The sequence below is a fragment of the Nesoenas mayeri genome (assembly GCF_963082525.1).
Source record: "Nesoenas mayeri genome assembly, chromosome: 9".
NCBI lineage: Eukaryota > Metazoa > Chordata > Aves > Columbiformes > Columbidae > Nesoenas > Nesoenas mayeri.
In genome coordinates, this window is record NC_137557.1 from 13,082,071 (window position 1) to 13,102,232 (window position 20,162).

At 40.6% G+C, this 20,162-nt stretch overlaps 1 protein-coding gene across 1 annotated transcript; it reads right to left on the minus strand.

Moving 5' to 3' along the window:
• Positions 1 to 1,300: 1,300 nt before the first annotated feature.
• Positions 1,301 to 13,343, minus strand: SKIL (SKI like proto-oncogene; the record flags this gene model as incomplete). Its single annotated transcript, XM_080349857.1, has 6 exons — positions 1,301 to 1,462; positions 4,467 to 4,691; positions 5,752 to 5,993; positions 6,203 to 6,441; positions 7,566 to 7,663; positions 12,237 to 13,343. The coding sequence occupies 6 exons, from the start codon at positions 13,341 to 13,343 to the stop codon at positions 1,301 to 1,303; spliced, it is 2,073 nt and encodes a 690-aa protein (XP_080205983.1).
• Between the last annotated feature and the right edge of the window lie 6,819 nt (positions 13,344 to 20,162).

Consider the following 20,162-nt stretch of genomic DNA (forward strand, 5'->3'; position numbering starts at 1 on the left):
TGACATAATCAGCTCACATCTGTCACCTCTATCAAATGTTTTGCAGAGAAGTGCAAAAAAGTATTTCTTCATCCAACTTTGTAGTCATGCGTCTAATCCACTACGAACCAGACTTCCAAAGTACTCAAACATTATATATACATAGAACAGTAATTCTGTACAATTACACATTTTCAAACGTTATAGCTTAACAAACATGCTGTATTTCTTACTTCATGGTAACATTACCATGCCATTCAAAAACAGAGACTATCAAAATTATTTTCAAAGTGCCATATCTCAGAATTTTCTTTTTTAAGCTATTATCGCAATGTCAGTTAAGGCCTGTTCTTTGCAATGAAAGAAAAATCCACAAGTTGGCAAGAAGCTCAAAGAGCGGAGGCTTAGGGTACTAAAGAAACTAATATATATTTTTAATATATATTATTCTTCTTGAAAGCATTGGTATCTGAAAACCAGTCAAGTCAAGCTTTCTCAGTTTCTAGAAGGAAAAGCCCCACCTTTAAGCCTTTCATTAACGTTTCTTTCATATCTACTATATAGAAGAAAACAAAAGGAAACGTGTGAATTTTTAATTTCCAAAGATTATATTGCTATTGTAGATTTTTTCATTTACAAAAAACCCCTAATGTTTTCTTCTTCCAGCACGGCAAGCAAATGCTGGCTCTAAAACTCTTTAGATTGATAACAAGTTGTTAAATACAAAATACTGAAACTATTAGCCTGACTTCACGTAATGAAATTATGGGAAAATTCCTGCTGGTAAATCATTTTTGATGATCAATCATCTATCATCATGGCAATTTTGCATCTTACCTTAGAGGTGAAAAGCTGCCTTTACTTTTCCCCATTTGAGAAGACGTAATTCTCACTGAAACCCAAACTCCTTTTGAAGAATTCAGAATATTTTTGATGTACTTTTATAACTGGATGTGCAACTGATAGCAAACTAAGATCACTACATACATTTCAACAGACAAAAGGTAAAGAGTCCTCATGACTGCATTAGAAATAGACAGAAACTGGTGACTCTAAATTCAAGAGTTTCATATTTTTCATTGTTTGAGAAAAACGCCAGTATAAATAAATGCAGATTTTCATTGGTTAGGAAAATCTAAAAAATGTACACCCATCTCTGTTTATATATATATATGTATATATGTATATCTTCATCTGGCCTTGTCTGGGAAATAGAAATCTGTAAAGAATACTTTTTCTTATCATGCAGAAACTGCTCACAATTCATTAAAAACCAAAACACCCTGTTTGAAGGACGCAGTCACGCTTCCTCTTCCAATTTCTATTTTCCTTTTCCATTTCTTGAAGATTTCAAGATCTGTAGCTTCAACTCCTTTATCATCATCTCTAACTTTTCCCTTGCCTCTCGTTCTTGTCTCAGTTCATCCTGAAGCTCTTGTCTGTCTGCCTCTGCGTGATCCAATCTCTGTCTCAATTCTGCCAGCTGTAAAAGAGAGAGGACGGAGAGGCAGAGCAGATTTTAGCAAACTTATTTGTAAATGTCAACTATTCATTTCAAGATGCCACTGATGACCACTGTATGCATCAGATACAAATATTTCTGTTCACTGGTACTTATCAGATCATCTTCTACAGTTACGCAGTTACCTGCTACATCATTAGCAAATGACATTGATATGGAAAGTTGCATAAACATCAGAGTAGCATAAAAACATCAAGAAGTCTTATTTTTAAATACATATAAATTGTATTTATAAGAACTATCACACTAGACCATGTCAAATATACATATAATCTGTTAGGAAGAGTGTGATGATGTCTGCATCAGACGGTTCACAAATCCCAGAATAAACAGTACTTTTTAATTTCCCAGGTTCATTTCCCTTATCTGACAAAATATTACTTGTTTATTTCAAAGCCTTAATGAATATCTAGAACTAAATGACAAACCCTGTTTTCTGATACCCTTTAACATAAATGAAACAGAATTACCAGAAATTAGATTCAGAAAATTTTGAACATACTGCCTGTACATTTGTGATTACAAACATAAACATGAGTACACTGCTTTTTTTTGTGAAATACTTTGTGTTTAAATACAGAAATTAAATTTCTTTCTCACCTTTACTTGCTAGAGTGTCATCAAAACTTATTTACAGTAAGATCTGGAAAAGCCCACTGAATTTTTCAAGTGTGGGAAAGTTACTGCCAATTGTTTATAGATATACTACCAGCAATCAAAACAGGGAGGAGAATGGAAACCAGTTATGTTCTCTACTGTTGACTTAAGGGATTATTTCTTACAAAAAGACTTCACTAGATCTAAAAAAATCCACATGCCTATATAAAAGACAGGTATCTACCTGATCCAAATCACCACTAAACACACACCTCACTGAAAATGAGGAAGACGGCTCATGAGAATGAAAGAAGCAGAAGCACGTGGGATCACTGTTGTTTGCAAATTGCTATAAAATGTACCAGGCACAGAGCTGCTGTGCTGATTTTAGACAAACATCACATTCAGTGAATCTTCATCTCCACTCGTATAATCGGAAATATTTAAATGGTTCTTAGTGTCATCAAAAATATTTGAGTGGTTCTTAGACAGCAATATTTTGCTTGTAAATTAATGCCAGTCTTCTGACTCCACTACCTGGATGAAGTAAACTGCTGCAGCACGACAATGCCCACTGCCTACATGTCACAGCATGTTCTACATAAGCAAGTCTCTGGCTGAGTTTTGATTTCCAGCTCTAAGGAAAGGTTCCAATACTGGTTATACTGCCCTATTGTGACTGACAGGGTAAAGCAACAATTAAACAAGACGATTTAATAAATTAGTTAAAAAGGAGGAGAAGACATTAAGTGCATCTTCAGGAAGGCTTAGAAAGTAGAACAGATATTTAACCAAGTTGCAAATCCCAAGTTATTCATTTTGCTTAATGTACAAAGAGGGTTCCTCCCAGTCCACAGTTCTCAGAGAGGAAAGGCAGCCTGGGCGACTGCTTCAAAAATATGGACTAAAGGGGTTTTTTTCAAATGTTGTATACACAGCCTGGGCAAGTTACCTGTTGCCAGAACTTCTGTTTAACTCAGGTACTTCTGACAACTGCTTGGAACCTAAGGACCAAAATCTATTGTAAGGTGTGATAAATGGGAGAAAAAGGTTCAAATTATATGTTGCAAACAGCTCTACCACACAGGTAACAACAGAGTAAACTTTCATGCAAGTTTTCAAAGTCTAACTTCAAAAGAAAGATCTAACTAGTCTCCTTGGGGAACAATCTAGTTTTTACCCTCTAAAGAAAGTGAGCTACACAAGCCATATAAAACATGCTATACATTATTATCTTTGTAAGTTAGAACATGTCGTTACTTGCAGTAATAGGGCTTGTACCAGATGTTTAGTAAATCAGGCCTTAGTCAGAGAGGATTATTTCTGGCAGCAAAGGCTAGGAATCTGTGGAGTGGGATGTCATGAAATTAAATTCATGAGGAGGATTTATGATGCTCGTCTCTGCCCTACTCCCCAAAAATACCAAAACCTGTCTCTCAAGTACTGCCTGTTTCTTAGTTCAAGACAGTAAGAACAGGAAATGTATACAGCTACAATCTAATGATCAAAGCTTTACTGAAGTTTCAGATTTTGTTGATTAAAAAAAAAGAAACCTGTGAAGACTAATTTTCCACGACATGGTACAAAATACCTCAATATACATACAGTCATAACTGCAAATGATTTTGAAAAGGGGCATTCCAAGGCTCCCTTTGGTGTTAACTGGATCTTTTCCATTGAATTGATACAAATAACCTCCAACTTGAAAAAAACAGTAGTAAAAGTTAAAAAGAAAGAAAAAATATCTCCATAGGTTTTGACACATGAATCCAAGAGACAGGGATAGAAGACAATAATATGATTATTTCCCAGAGAACTCTTGACACAATCCTTAGATAGAGCACAGAAGAGGGCTGATCAGATAGCACAGAAGATTCTAGCACCAAAGAACAGAAAAAGCAGCAAGGTATGCTACTAACCTGACAAAAAGGTGCTTGTGAGGTTTGGATTTTTTTAACAAAAGAGGAAGAAAAATGTTATAGCTTGTTTCTGTAACTAATATGGGAATGTTTAATACTATAACATGGGCAAGCCTACATACATGAATGTTATAAATGTTATGTTATAAATGACAGTGCAACAGACTTTATGTTTAGGATTAGTATTTCATCAATAACATCATACAGATACCTAGAAGGAGAATCCTGTAACGCTTGCCAGGTGAAGGGTTTCTGTAAGTTGCACTCTACCACAGTTGTAATCAAAGGACAGGGAAATAAATATTGTTCTCACTGTGACCTACTTTGGCATTAGTCTCTGGTATCAGAACACACGGAACAGGTGAAACCTTAAGGTGGTTGAGCAATAGCTTCACTATTTCTTGATACATTAAATACAGTTTGGTTTGAAATAAACTTTCCCTTCTCACCTGTGCTGCATATTCAGCTTCTTTGTCTTTTTCTAAATTGGAGTCACAGCTACACTTCTGCTTCATCACTTGGTCCAGTTTCTTCTCCAAGTCTCTCTGCTCAAAATAAAATTCTTCCATTCTTTGAGCATGCTCTGTTTGCAGGCATTCAAGTTCTTTCTGTAAATTCTGTTGCTCTTCAGTTAATTCCTTCATAGCTTTAGAGTTGTTTAACATTTCCACTTCCTGTCAAAAAAAATCAGGATCACATACACCTTGGTTCTAAGACCAGAAAAGTAAAAAACTTAATTTAAATATGTATATGGAAAACAATGGGGCCAAAAAGAGCACATTTATCTATCAATAACAATAGCCGGATAACGGTGTTTATCTACTTATCAATGGCAGCCTGGACTTCTGGAGCAAGCATTTCAATATAAAGAAATTATTTATATTTTCAAGTACACAGAGTTTTCTGAATCAGATTCACAATTTCTAGCAGTGAACCTCGGAAAACAGTTGTAAGAAGCACATAATCAGAACACAGAATAAGTGAGTTTGATTTCTTTTTCCCCTAGCTTTTTGATAATTTTTAAAGTCTTAAATTTTTTTAAACTTAGCTACAAGCTTTACCTCCAAGAGCAGAACAACTTAAAAGCAGCAGTTCTAGGGCCCTATCTGAGCACATGGATTCTCAGCTTAACATAAAATGAAATAAAAAATTAGGTCTGGTCTATGAATGTAAGAAGCCAAGACAGTATTTACCTGAATGTGGAAAACAGAACTGCAAAATCACAAGTGAACACCAGTTTCTAATGTCATCCATTACTAAAAAAAAGACTAATAAAATCCCCCTAAAAACAAGGGCCATCAAATAAAAACAAGAAGGCAGTACTTTTTTTTGTATAGGGCAGTGAAAAGACCATTCCTAGAATACTGATGTCTGCATCTTTAAAGTCCTGGAAACTGAGAAATTTTAGAGGACTTAAACTTTATTTGCCAAAATACTTAAATGTTTGGAAAACATTTTAAAGTGAAAGCGGTACTTTACATTTGGATAAAATGAATGAAGGAGCTGCTTGAACACAGTAGTTGCAAACTGAAAAGACACCATTTTTTACTGGATTCAAACCTAATAAGTGTAGGGGTATTAAAGATTAGGTGTCTGGACTCAAGCTGGGGGAAAATCATCAGTGTGCTCTGGTGTTTCTAAATGAATGTAATCTGTGATATTGATTCTAAAACCAACAAGCGAAAGTCAGTTTTCCAATGACAAAAGTGAAATGCACTGAGATTGGCACTGTACCATTTGAAGCTGCTGTTTCCTCCGCAAAATAGAATTTAGTTTTTCTTGCTGTTTGATGTAGGTTTTCATTACTTCTTCCATGATCCTTCCCTTATCATCTTCACAACTGATGTCTTTCATGAGAGTAGGGGACAAGGTTCGCACATCATTACCTACTTCAACACGGCTGGAGTCTCTAGTGATTCTGGAAGAAATGCGTTCAGTTTTTCCACCCCTTGCAGAACGAGTTGACACAGGGGGATCTATAAAGAAAAGAACACAGCATAACAGTCACAGAAAATTAAACTTCCAGAGTTAAAAAAGAAGCAAAGAAAACTGAAGATTTATATAAAACTCAAAAGAGTTTATGGAAAACTGAAGTGACATCACAAAATACTAGCTTGGTGTTGAGAATTCCGAAATTATATGGTATAAAAACTGAAAAATCTTCAACATAATTTTCACTACTCACCTAAACATTTATGCTGCTCCACACCAGTTTTCAAGTCTACTTTTTCCTGTTCTTCAAGAGAAAGCTCTGGATAGGAGGCAGCTTTTTTGTGCTTTCCACTACTGAGCTTCTTCTCTGACTGTCCAGGTGAAGATTTAATTATTTCTGAAGCTTTGACTGTTGTTTTGGCAACATCCTTATATTGTGATGCAAGAGATACGTTTGGGGCAACCACTTTATCACACATATAAAGGTAGTAACTGAAACAGTAGAAGAGTAAAATTAAAGGTAAGGCATAATAAATGATGACTGGTACAGAGCAGTAATTTTAATTTAATGTGATTTCAAACTGTGAAAGCTACAATGAAAAATAGACGTCCTTTTAAAATTTTTCCTATGCAAGAGGAAATCCTAATGATCCTCTTAATCTTTACTGAGTAGATTATCCAGATAAGGTTTTGAGGCTATCAAACAAAAGGATTTTCTAAACATGGCTGATTAAAAAATCATACAGAAAATCATATGAAGTCTTCATTTAAATGCAAAAAGTGAAACTAGAATGCCACTGAATCCAGACTCTAGCATTTTCATAATCCTTATATTGCCAATGGAGGATGGGGGAAGTGACCAGCGTAGTGCAAATGAGCATTTCACTCTTTAAATAGCAAAGCTGTGTACAGACAGTGCTGGGGCATGACAGGGACCAATGTTGTGCACTAGTTTGACGCGTGCTGTTTTGATGCACGCTGCTAGCCAAAAGAGTCTGATCTCACCCATATACAGTAAATGCACAACCACATGGGGATGAGGGTAAGAGGTACGTCAAGCGAAAGAGTTTCTCTCGATGCAGACGACAAACTGTGTACTATGTTAAGGAAATGCACTTGGTTTCTAAAATCGTGAAACTAATCAACAGACAATTCAGCTGTAGCCATTGTTCCAGTGTGGAACAAAGCCTTCAAAACACCTTTCACAGGTGTTTTTGAAACGAAATTAAGTTACGCCCATGATAAATAGGCCCTATGCAGCTTTCCACATGCATGCACTGTGTTATAATATGAAAGCTTAAAAATTACCTTCTGTCATTTCTACTCTGAAAAGGAAAATTGTAATTACATTTCAATTGTATTGCCTGCTGAAGAATACTCATAGATCACAGCTTCAGTGCTGCACCAAAAACCACTCATAAGCAGTTCATTAATATTTACACTAAGAAATCCATTAAAAGTTAGGGTTCAATTATTCCTGTGCAAGCCCTTAGAGTTTTGCTAACAGTTCACGTTGCGAGTACATTTTTTTCAGTTTAAATTACCTTTAAATAGCAAAAAATATTTAAATACTTGTGTATACAGTGCTTACAGTTCTACAGAGGAAACTCAGTTACCTGGGGTGGAAAAAGGAGGGTGGTTGAGGATCAGTTTCTGCTTCTTGCTTTATAACTGGATACCACTGCGATAATTCCAGGCTCTGCTGTGATTCTGCCTAAAGAAAACAAAATAAATTGGTAATTGGAAGATGGATACATGTTATTTACATTTTCAGAAACACTCCTCAGTGGAATGGCATTTATACCATTAATACATACACATCAGAGAAACCAGGGTACTGGAAAGTGGAGTGTCTTTGGCAGAGATGTAGGGCAATGCAAGCTACAGATGTTCTTTCATCTCAAATTTCCCATTATGCACAAAGTATCAACAAAATTAAAAGAAAATCTCTTTACAAACCTATATAAATGCTCTGGTGAGTTTCCAGAACTCTGCCAAAGGCATGCTAAAAATGTTTGAGAGAAACATAAAGCAGAAACTAGAATTACCAAAAGCCTGTAGGAGCCTTTTGCAATAAAATACCCATATCATAATAAACACCTGCCAGATACTTTATTACAAAATAAAACCTGTGAATAAAATGGAACAATTACTGGTGTTCCAGAGATAGAACTTGCTTCAGTTGTCATGAATTTGTACTACAGAAGTGGGCAAAACTGCTGCAGTAACACAACACCACCATTCCCACTGCAGTAAAAAACAAAATTAATTCAGGTGCATCAGAATCTATTATCTTAAAAAACTTCTGTGTATTTTGTGTTTGGAAAGCACTTCTTTTTCTGTCTCCAGAAATATTTTTGGAATTACTCTTTAGTCAAAGTTACTAGTGAAACATTGTGCTGAACTGCAAGGTTACTATTACTTTCAAGTGAAAGGTCTCTTGTCATACATTAAACAAGACCCATTGCTAAGAAATTGGTTCTTCTTTTCATCATATTAAAATAGCCTTGGGAAGCGGGTTTTCAGGCAAGGTGTGGTTGGTTGACCCCAGCCAGCAGCTGAGCACCCAGGCGGCCACTCCCTCCTCACCAGCCCAAAGTTGGATGGGGACAAGGGCAAGACAGCTCCTGGGTCAAGATACAGGCAAACTATCATTCATCACCTCCCACAAGCACAGTCTCTGAATAACATCCACCTTGGATGCTAAAACATCCTTTCTTCCCCGTCTAGCCCAGTTTTCACCACCGAGCATGACATTATAAATTATAGAGTATCTCTCTGGCCCCTGCCAGCCAAACACTGGTCTGCTACCAACACTGGTTTAGCCACAAATCCAAAGCACAGCACCATACAGGCTGCTACAAAGTAAGTTAACACCGTTCCAGCCAGAGCCAGTACCTTTGGAAGCCAAAAGAGTACCCAAGGACACAGGTGTGGCTGGTACCAAGGTCTGCAGAAGCGAATGTCACTTGACTATGAGAAAGACCAAATCCCATCTACAACATTCTCGTGAAAATTTCCAGCTGACTAAATTCAGCTCTAGCAATTAAACCAAAATGTAACTCCACCCTTGAAGTTCCCCAAATCAGTTCCAAGATAGATAGATAGAAAGAAAAGAGGGAGGGTAACAAGGAAGTTAAGCTGCAGAATAGTAAATTCATTATGAAGCCTTTAAATACTAAAGATCTGAAACACAGTCAAGAACCTCTAGAAAAACAGCCTCATCCTGACACTTGTGAAGCTTTTTTGCCTTAGTTGTATCATTCTAATAATTTAAATAATGTACATATTTTCTTCTACTTACATTACAGCTAGAACACAGTAATCCAATTTTAACTTCTGATTCACATCTTGTCCGTGTTTTAAGACCCACATCTTCCCACATTTATGTATTTACATATAGAATTATACATCAGGTAATCTGTACTTTCAAGTTATCAGGTCAGATTTTTACATTCCCAGCTATTTCAAATGGAAACCAACTGTTCTGTCTACCCATTAGTGTACATTTTACAAATGAATTCCATAACTTGCAATAAAAAAATTTTACTTAGGAAAGAAAATGAAAGGTAATCAGAAACAAACATGATTCCTTCCTCACCCTCTAGGTCAACAGAGATAAAGCCTCTATGTCAATATACACATGTGTATTTCATAACCTAACAATCTGTTTAGTTTAGATGCTCTTAAATAAATCCATAAAGGCAATATAACCAAGTAAACTTAAAATCTAACTACTCCTACCTAAACTGGTCGAAAGGGCTACATGAAAAACATGTCTTATTTTTCTTCTAAAGCTAGTTGCACAAAGCTGTTCTTTAAGGAAAAAAAAATAGATAGATAGATAGATAGATAGATAGATAGAGTGAGTAGTGGTTTCAGACTAATCATTAAGCCAGTAGCTTTAGCAGAGAAGGGATTTACAAAAATACTCAGAAGAAAGGTTAACTCTCCACATCGTGAGCTTTTCCCCACGTATGGTGACCAACTCAAGGAATTAGTCTGAAAGGCAAGACAAAGCTTTAGCGCAGAGCAATTATCAGAAACTGTCACAAAGTCAAAGGGAATGAGGATCTGCCAGCACAGAGATCAGCAGCGACTTAGTGACAGCTGTTCCTGTGAAAAGCAGGTGGATGTCACACTGCAGAGTCTAGAACTCAACAGAAAACAAGAAACACTGAAATATATAGCTTATAGCTTTCGTATTAGCACAAAGAATAGAAGAAATTAACCTTGTGAGTACACTGTCTGCTCTTTAAAACACTGAAAGCAAAAGCGTATTTTCACTGATAAATGAATACACTCAGAATGAAATGCTAAGGAGAAAGGCAAGGCATAGGATCTAGGATGCTCCAGACCATGGGCTTCAATTAGTAATTGTTCCTGGATGGACAAAGGCCTAGTCAAGGGCAACTGATCTTCCTGAGCCCTCCAAGATAACCTCAAAGTTGCGTCAGCACTGTTGAGGACTGACTCAGCAAAGGTGGTAAGAAGGTGACAAACAGCAAATGGAAAATCTGAAAATAAATTTCCTAGAAGTGTAAGAAAAGGGAATGTCTACACGTTGTATGCAATACCTCTCACACCACAGAAATGAGGGAAGGAAAAGGCTACTGAAGCTGTGCAAGCTTCCCCAGGACAGGGAAACAAAGGCTGTGCTCCAACACCCCCCTATTAAACTCTTCTAATCTTTTGTACTTTCGAGATGAATATCCATGAAACACAAAGGAAAAAAAAAAAAAACAAAAAACACCTTTTCCCCAGCATTTTATCTTTTCACAGTTTCTCTCGCATTGTGATTTCATATGCTGCTTTGTAATAAAGAACTATACAGGTCTGCAACAGAAGACTCCAGAAAGCGTTTGTGTTTCATTTGCACTAGTCCAGTCCAAGTTACTGTTACTGCTAATTTCAGCTGTTGTTTTCATCTGTATACATGAAACTGAAAGATCTCATGATCTGAAATCTGCTACTGTGAAAAGGGAGGCAGTATTATAGGTATGAATACAGAAGACTATTTCCACTGATGCATCCATTACACTATAGTTTATGACACTGGCACTACAACGATAAAGACTGTCAAGTCTTTATCAGATGAAAAGCAAAGTCTCCTTGCTATGAACTTACCCTCATCTTCAACCAATTCCTCATGCAGAAGCACACAATACTGCAGACTTTCATGGAAATTTTCTGATAAAATCCCTTACCGTAAGCTGACACAACTGTAAAAACACCTGTTACTGCAGGAAGCCTTTCCGCAATACTAACTTTTCAGAAGCTTATGCTGAAAGTTGTCACCTTACAGCACACCTTTGTGGGCTCAACCATCTGGACTGCTCTTGCTGCTATTTTGAAATCCACCACAAAACACTCAACAGGCAAAAGGGATACATAATCAAACCAGTCGCCATCACACAGACATCTAAACACCAAATATATAGAAAAGAATCAGTCATGGGGCAGGAACTACTTTAAAGCATCTTAAGTTTAAATTATACCCCCAAAATTGTACCTTCTATGAATGGAAACATATATGATGGTCAACGTTTATCGTGTGCTTGTCTCATTATTTAACATAGAAGCTCTCCAAGGGAAAAATAAGCACTGTATTTTTGAACCACAGCACAGACTTGCAGCAGTATTTTAGGAAAAAATACAACATCTAATATTAACCATTGTCAAGATACCAGCCTACAGCTCATTACTTGGACTGCTTAAAACCCCCTCTTTTTGGCATATTTCTCTATACAACTGGTTTAAACAGAAAGCTACTGCTGAACAAGCAGACTTTGGGCTTCTAAATAGCAACCCAGCACACAAAGTCATGAGATGGGTGGTTAGCAAGCTGGTCGCCACACACCGCACATGTGTGTGCTGGAGTAAAAATAACAAATGAAGAATTAAATTGTAATACTTGACTTTCAAGCTCCTTTCTGCTTTGCTCAGCTGCTGCAACACACACCGCATAAAACATTCTCAAAGGTCAAATGGGAGAATGAAGATTTCCACAATAGCTCCGAATTTTCCAGAGACTGTATACCTTGGAACAGAAAAAGAACTAACAAAGCCAAACCAGCTTGCATGTTACTTATAGCCCAAAGAGGCAACAAATTACGACACCTTTTAACAAGAAATGTATTTCCATGGTGAAGCAATCTCACAAATTTAACTTAAGCTTGATTTGACAAGCATTCCCATTTAAAAAAAACAAGTAACACGCTTCCAAAACAAGTATTTATGTGTGAGCAGAAAAGATTTGTGAATTTTACAAGCGTAGGTGAACTTACTTTGGACCGAGTTCTTTTCTGATTTTTCTCGCTGAATTTCTCCTTCATTTCCTCCAAGAGATGTTTCAGTTCCCGCTCCTCTGAAGTTCCTAAGTATTTTTGGTTAATATGCAGGTAGCAGTGCCACTTGGCTGACTCAAATCCCCAGTGGCACGTTCTCTTGTCTGGGGATCTGTGTGAATGCATCACAAACGTCTGGGGTGAGAACATCCCGTAGCACTCCAAGCACTGGATACACGGATCATCCGGCGCAAGGTAGAACTGAGGTGCAAACAAGCCCTGGCACTTGCCCAGGCATTCGTGCTCTACTTCGAAGGCACTGCCAGTCTCTTTCAATTGGGCCAAGGTGTTCTTACCGGGGAGAAAACTGCCATTTTGTGGAAAAGTGCGAGGACGCAGTAAAGCGTTACATAGTCTCTGAGCATCAGTCAGCGTAATTAGCCCACAGGACGGAGCATTAAATGGAAGAATTCCCAAAACCTTCAGAATATGAAGCTGGTCGGAAGTGCATCTGGAGCAGTATATATACAGTTCGTCACACACTGTATTGATCTGCTGCAACGAAAAATCTCTGAGAACTGAATTCAACACTTGAGGCAGGCAAAGTCTTTTCTCTCCTCCAACTTTAAAACAAGAGATAGATTCCCCCTCCAGTATAGTCTGGGTGAGTTCTGTAGAGCTGTCCGGAGGAATAAGCAGCGGACCAGAAAGTATTTGCGGTGATGGAAGAGGCAAGAAGACAGTGGGCGACATACTTTCCTGGGAATAACGAGCTGAAAAAGCTGCTGGTCCACCCAGTGAACTCTGGCTGCTCAAGTGGAACTGTGCCAACGTGTGTTTCAAACCTGGATTTAAATTCAAAGGCTCAGATAGCGAAGTGCTGTTTGGCTTGGTGGTTTCCCCATCAGCCTCCGCAGGAGTTTCATCATATTCATCCAAGTTTTCCTTCTTTATTGTTGGCAATTTATTTATTACAACTCGTACGTTGCTATTTACGTGCATTTCTGTCATTGCTTTTTTTAATGGAGGACTCCCATCCTCTTGGATCCCACTCCTTTTTTGGTCTGAAACTAGACCTAGAGGGAAGTTTATTTGTGGGCTTTCCATTGCTAAATGCCAGAGCTTTAATTAAGTCAGTCTTGAGTGTGCATTTTCCTGCTTGTTCATACAAAAAACAGTTTCAAGTGGTCTCAATTACCTCAGGTACACCAAATTTTGCACTTCCAGTAAAATGTTATTTTACACTCCAACAGTAAAAACTGTAACTTGTTTTGCACGTAATACCATAAAATTAATGAGAGGTTAAACAGTTTTTTTCTTAGTTCTACAGTTATTTGTTCAATTTGCTCTTATAAAAACTGCACCGCAATATGTATACAAAAGGCTTTTTTTCATACCCTGCCCATTATTTTACACAGTAGTCTTGTACAGCGATTTAGTAAAAAATGATGAGTTGATGCAAGAACGTCTGTCCTCGATCATTTTTTTCTTTTAAAAAATATATTGTCTTTTCAAATAAGTCTCTATTTAAATACTAAAATAGAAAAATGGGTCTCCATTTGAAGAATGCTGATCTTAATGCAACTGATCCGAAATTTAGTTTAAGTTACATGAAAATTTTATTCAGCATTTTCAGTTCTTGGAGATCAAACACAATCTTAAGGGCTTGCTTTACTGTGCTGCCAACTTTATGATTTCACCATCACGAGAGTTACTATGGTAGTTCACAAATAAATCCTCAAATTAAAAGCCGATCCAGATTGCCGGCAAAAACCTAAATGTCCCTAGAGAGTCACCTTTCGCACAGATGTCACTGGTGTGTGTCAGAATTTGCCCACCCCAAGCTATTAGTAATAGAGGTAAGATCCAGGCCATGGGCTAAATCCGTGTCTCGTGCTAACACAGATTTCTGTCAGTCTGTCCAGACAACCTGTGAAAAGAGAAAGAGGCCAGTCGTAAGCCACCCAAAAATATGAGCTGATATGTCAAAGAAGGGATAGGTTTCCGATTAATTAGGAAAGGTGAGCGCGCAGAGGGCTTTCCTTTCAGCCCGGGCAGACGGGGGAAGCCGGCGGCAGCTCCCGGAGCGCCGCATTCCCCGCCCGGCAGCCGCGGGCGGGCCGGGGAGGGCGGCGGCACCGGAGCGGCTCCCTCACGGCGTGCACCCCGGGAAGGAGGGGTCCCCCGACAGAGGAGGGGCCGCTCTCCATCCCCTCCGCCCGGCAACCGGCTCCTCACCCCGCATCCCCTTCCCGGAAGGGACCGGGACGCCGCATCCCGCCGCTCGCCCCCTGTTCCCTCCCTCCCCCGCCGTGACTCACCTCAGCCCCGCGGGCACCGCTCCGGGCAGGACTCACCCCCTCCCGCTCCGGGCTCTACCCTCCGCCCTGCCCGGCTCCGCCGGGGGGGCCGCTCCGCCGCCTCGCTCCCTCCCCGGCTCCCTCCCCGGCCCCCTCTCCCCGCCCGCACTCCCCTTCCCCCAACCCGCCGCCGCCGCCGCCGCTGCTGCTGCTGCTGCTGCTGCTGCTGCTGCTTCCCTCCCCGGGACGGCGCGCCCCTCCCCCCGGCTCAGCCCCATCCCCCTCAGGCGCTCCCGCCCCTCCCCGACCGCGGGGCCGCCGGCGCCCCCTCCCCCACCAGGCACCTCTGTTTCCCCCTCCCCGGTAACTCCCCGGCTCCTCACCCGGCGCCGCGGGGGCTCCGGCAGCCCGGGGAGCGGAACAGGCGCCGCGGACGCACCGCCCACCCGTGACCTCACTGCGGAGACGGCGGCGGCAGCGCAGACAGCGGCGGAGACGGCGGCGGCGCGCGGGCACGAACCCGGCGGCGGCGCGCACCGCCCCTCCCCCTCCCGCCGCCGCAGCCCCGCCCACTGTCTGGGGCAGCGGCGGGAGCGGCCGCCCCTCCCCCGCCCGCCGCCGCCTCAGCGCCGGGAAACCCTCCCCCAGCGCTCCCCGCCGGCAGGAAAAGGGGGGAGCGTGTGTGAATAAAAACCCACAGGAAAAGAAAAAGTTATTTCTGTTAGTCCTCCCCCCGCCTGCCCTCAGCTCACCCGGGACAGACCCAGCCCCAGGCCGCCCTGCCGCCGCGGAGCCCGGGAGGGCACGCAGGGCCGCCCGGGGGGGCCGCTCGCAGGGCAGCTCCCAGCGCCGCCCGGGACAGCCGCTCGCAGCGCCGGGGAGCGCCCGGGCGGCGCCGCTGCTGGGGCCGGCGAGGCGAGGTGGGGCAAGAGCAGCCGTGGCAGAAAGGGAGATGGAGCCAAGGGAGAACGCGGGCAGCGAAGGCGGGAGAGGAGAGAGGGAGGGAGGACGCTGACAGGAGCTGTCAGGTGTGCCGCTCCCCTGAGGCGCGGCGGGCAGCAGCCAGCGTCCCTCAGTGACTGTTCCTCAGCGAGAGCCTCTCAGTAATGGCCGCTTAGCCACTGTCCCTCCCTCAGTGACCGTCTGTCCCTCAGCGAGGGTCTGTCAGTGACCGTCTGTCCCTCAGCGAGGGTCTCTCAGTGACCATCTGTCCCTCAGTGACCGTCTCCCAGCGAGAGGCCCCGGGCAAGGTGGGCTCTGCCTGACCCGCCACTGCTGGGGGCCATGGGGAGGTAATGGTGTCTATGCCCGAATCAGCTTCACTGACCATACCATCCAGTGGCGGGCTCTTGTCAGGCGGCACGAGGAGCGAGGAGATGCTGAAGCATAGAAGATTTCAATTCGAAGACGGTCAATACCATCTGCGGAAAGGCATTTACATGAGGGGCTTCTCCCACTTCAGGCTTGTTCCTGAAAGGCAAAGATGCTCTTCAGGGACTGCTCAGTCTTTGTACAGCTACTTTATGTATTGCAAGTTTATTCTGTCTGCAAGAAGCCTTAAGGCTTTTGGTTTACATCTTCTTTGTAAAGGCAGCGCTCCAGCTGAGATTAAGGCACAATCCAATTTGCTGTTGCCTTTCATCCTGTACAGTTACATATTTTGATGCAATGTGAATATAAAAGCACAGCAGATGAAAATGGGGCAGTTGTACGAGCACCAGGCACTGCTCAACGCCAGCCAGCACTGCCCACAGTGAGCAGTGTCATCTCCTAACGCCAGGCCAGAAGGACTAGCGGAGAACAAACAAAACCCACTTCGCTGCTGAGCATCTGATCAACGGAGAGGTTTCATACACTTTAATCCTTGACTTTGCACCTTCAATATGCTCACTCTGGCAGGGTTTACAGATGGAGAGGCCCTTGAGAATCACAGCAAATCTTCTTTGTGAATCACCTCTTAACTTGCTTTTAAGCCCCCTAGCAGTTGCAATATTTTCAACAATATCTACACCAATTCCTTCTGATGATGGCCAGGCAAGGAGTGATACGGGACTATTGATGTCATTTTGTGTACAGGTTTTGCCCTTGATGTTAACCTTAGATGGCCACATTGGTAGGTAGGAACTATCCTACTCTATCTTTGCATAGCAGCTGGTACAATCTTTGGTGGTGCTTTATATTGCAAAAATGATAAATTGCTGACAGTTGTAAGTAGTAGGATAGGGTTTAGAATAACTGTATAAATAGCAGTGCCTGGGCTTTTAACAGTAACTCTGTGATCACAAAGACAATGGTTGTATTTATTTTTTAAAACCTAAAGAGAACCACTTGACCTTTCTATTATTAAATAATTCAGGTACAGACAAAGGAATTGTAAAACTGAAACAGAGCATGACCTCAATTTTTATATTCAGTGGAAAGTGTTGTAACAAGGATCGTTGTTTTATTGTTGCCATATTGCAGCACTCAGGCAGAAGCCTTTCCTACAAACAAAGTGGTACCAGAAAGAAGCCTTCATTTTGTCAGGGGATCACTAAAGATTGACTCAGTCTTTCCTCAGGGAGCATTTATCATAATAACTACCATCATTATGGGAAGGGCATTTTTCCTTACTTATGTTTAACCTGCTACTTTCTGCCTCCTTTTGCCAGATTTAATCGCTGTAACTCCTCCATAGCAGCAGAATCACAGATGAAACATATAAACACATCAGGCTCTACATATTATTTGAGTTTCATGGACTGAAGGATGGTCAGGACTGACACATCTGTACTTCCCACTTGAGATTCACCACAAAGAGGATTTGTGCATTTAAGGAAATTTAATAGATGTTGGACCATAAACCTACTCTTGGCTCATCTTTGCATCCAACAGCATTTCATCTAATTTAGCAGCACACAGTGGTTAATAAACACTGGCCATTCCACCTCAATATGCAGTTTTACATCTAGGCTTGTTGTCTGTACTTTTCAAAGCAGGGACGTGTTTTAAACATGTTTCAATGAATTCCAGCATTGTGCAGCAATGTGTAGTACCTCAGTGCTTTTCATAAATGCTATTCTTTAGTTTGCAGCAAAACAATTACACATGATTGTGCAAGCATCGTCTCATTCTGGCTACTTCATCAAATGCTTCTGCATAATTTCCAGCCTCAGACAGAAAACAGGATTGCTTCATGAAATGACTCTGCAAAAGCATTTTATAAGTATTGGCATTTTTCCTCCATTTATAGTTAAGCAAACAACACAAGGCCAAGCAGTTGCCCGAGTACAATCACTGACCTTATACAAAAATGTGAAGTGCTTTTGTGCAAGGAGGCTAAGGGAAGTGATGGAGAACGTGCAAAAGTGCATTTGTGTTTGATCTCAATTGTCTCTCTAAATTCTGATTAAAATGTTTGAGGGTAGGACAACAAATACTTTACAGAAAAATAAACATGTTTGTGAAGAGTACTAACACTGTGCTTACTTATTGAACAGACGTGAGACTTGCTTAAAAGCCACAACATAGAATAAAAACAGATTTCTGAACCTATGAGCTTTTGCAGCTGATCTTGCAAGACATGGACCAGTGCAACATATGTAGGCAGATACTGCATCTTTTATTAGACCTATTGATGTCATGGAAGCTTAAGAATTCACTGTCATTGCTTAACTTGGGGTTTTAAAAGTTCTGCACATTTTCCATTTCAGGTTTCAAATTCTGGTAACTATTGTGCGGTAATGACAGTGTTGCTATAGAGCTACAATAATTAGGCAATGTAAGACAAAGTTTGTAGGTAGAGGATTGTCTAAAAAAAGATGTTAACTCTGCCTACAACTTCTCTTGCAGACTGTGAAAACCAATTCCAAAGAGGCTGTGCAGCTAAAACCCAAGTTGCAGACATATGCAAGATGTAATAAATTGCACTAAGAGTGTCATGGTTTAACCACAGCCAGCAATCAAAACCATGATAGCTGCTTGCTCACCCCTGCCCCCAATAGGAGAGAGAATCAAAAGTGAAGGGAGAATGTGCGGATTGAGATAAAAACAGTTTAATAAAATAACATACTACTAACATATAAAACGGAAAACAGAATATAAAAGATACTCAATGCAATTCCTCATGAACTCTGTCCGTGCCGAGCAGCCAGTCCTGGGCAGAGAGAGATCACCCTGGTCCTGAACAGCCGATCCCAGGCAGAGAGAGAAAAGGGCAGAAAGGCCCAGAGGCCAAGTGCAAAATGTCAGGGTGGCAAAAGGCTGAACTAAAACAACTCCTGATTGGAACTCCACCAAAATGGAGCAGAACCAGAACAGGTTCCCAGCTGCCTCACACCTGCAGACAGTGCGCCCAGAAAGACCTTGGCTCCCAGAACAACTAAGATAACAGCGAATTCTTACATTCTCTTTGTTGCAACTCAAAATCACTGGAAAGTCACTTGAATTAAAACATCAATTCTGTCCCAGGGTGTTATCTGCTTGTTCTCACACTTAATTCAAACAACGACTGCGCTAGCTGTGGCAAGAAAAGTTTCTAACTGCATGAAGAAAATAAACTTGTTTTCAGTCAAACCAGCACAGAGCATAGAAGGAATTTTACTTTTATTAACTCCTCTGAGCTTTCAAGAGGTGCTGAAGGCCACAAAATTAACATTTAAGGTTGTCTTAAAACACAGTTCACAAATAGCACCCTCACTGCTTGGTTTCAACACCTTAACAATGAGGCAGCCTGTACAGAATTGTTGTCTTTACCATTTTAAGTCAGCTCTAAGAAAAAAAACATAAATTATTTTTAAAATATGTTTTTTTACTTTACAATTAAACAGTGACTATGAAAATTTCATTTTCAGTTAAAATAAAAAATGAGTGATATATAATAATATATGGGAAACCAAGCAGCTCCCTAGGATGTGTGTGATTTTTATTTTATATATATCTAAAATAATATCAAGCAAGACACACTCAGAAATGCAGGTCTATAAAATATCATGAAGCTAAAAAATGGTGCTTAAAACAAAAAAGAGTAAGTCCCATCCTCCCCAGACACATGCCCCTTTGAATTGCTTGCAGGGCACCTTTGACAGTCACTGGGGTTGATACTTCTTCCATTCACACACCAAGAAAGGGGACAAGTAACACCAACTGATCTGCATTTCTAACTGCAAATAAAAATAAATCCTTTAAAGTACTGCATATAAAGTGCCAAATACCATATTAAAACAAAACGATATTTCAGTTGAGCTGGTTAACAGATATTAAGTTGTTTGTCAAACTGCTAAGCATGTAAAGAACTTTGTCACAGTTTTGTGAATAAGATTCAAGTTGCATATTTATGAACAAGGGGGTTCCTACAGAAAAAGAACTTTTTTTAAAGTGTTTCCATATACACAGTCTCTAAAGCACAATTTAATACTGAACAGAGAACAAAAATTGTGCATGTTCTTCTCTGAAGAAATTAGCTTGTGCATTTTAAGAAGAAAAAAAATCACTTTAGCGGTGATTTTTAACGGTAAATTGTAATACTTAAGACTACTCCTGTGAAACCACCTATGACAGATTAAGTAACACAGACGAGATACCATATTAGAAATACGGTAAGATCTGTAATCGAGTAAAGCACAAAAAGTTGACAGATTTTAGCATG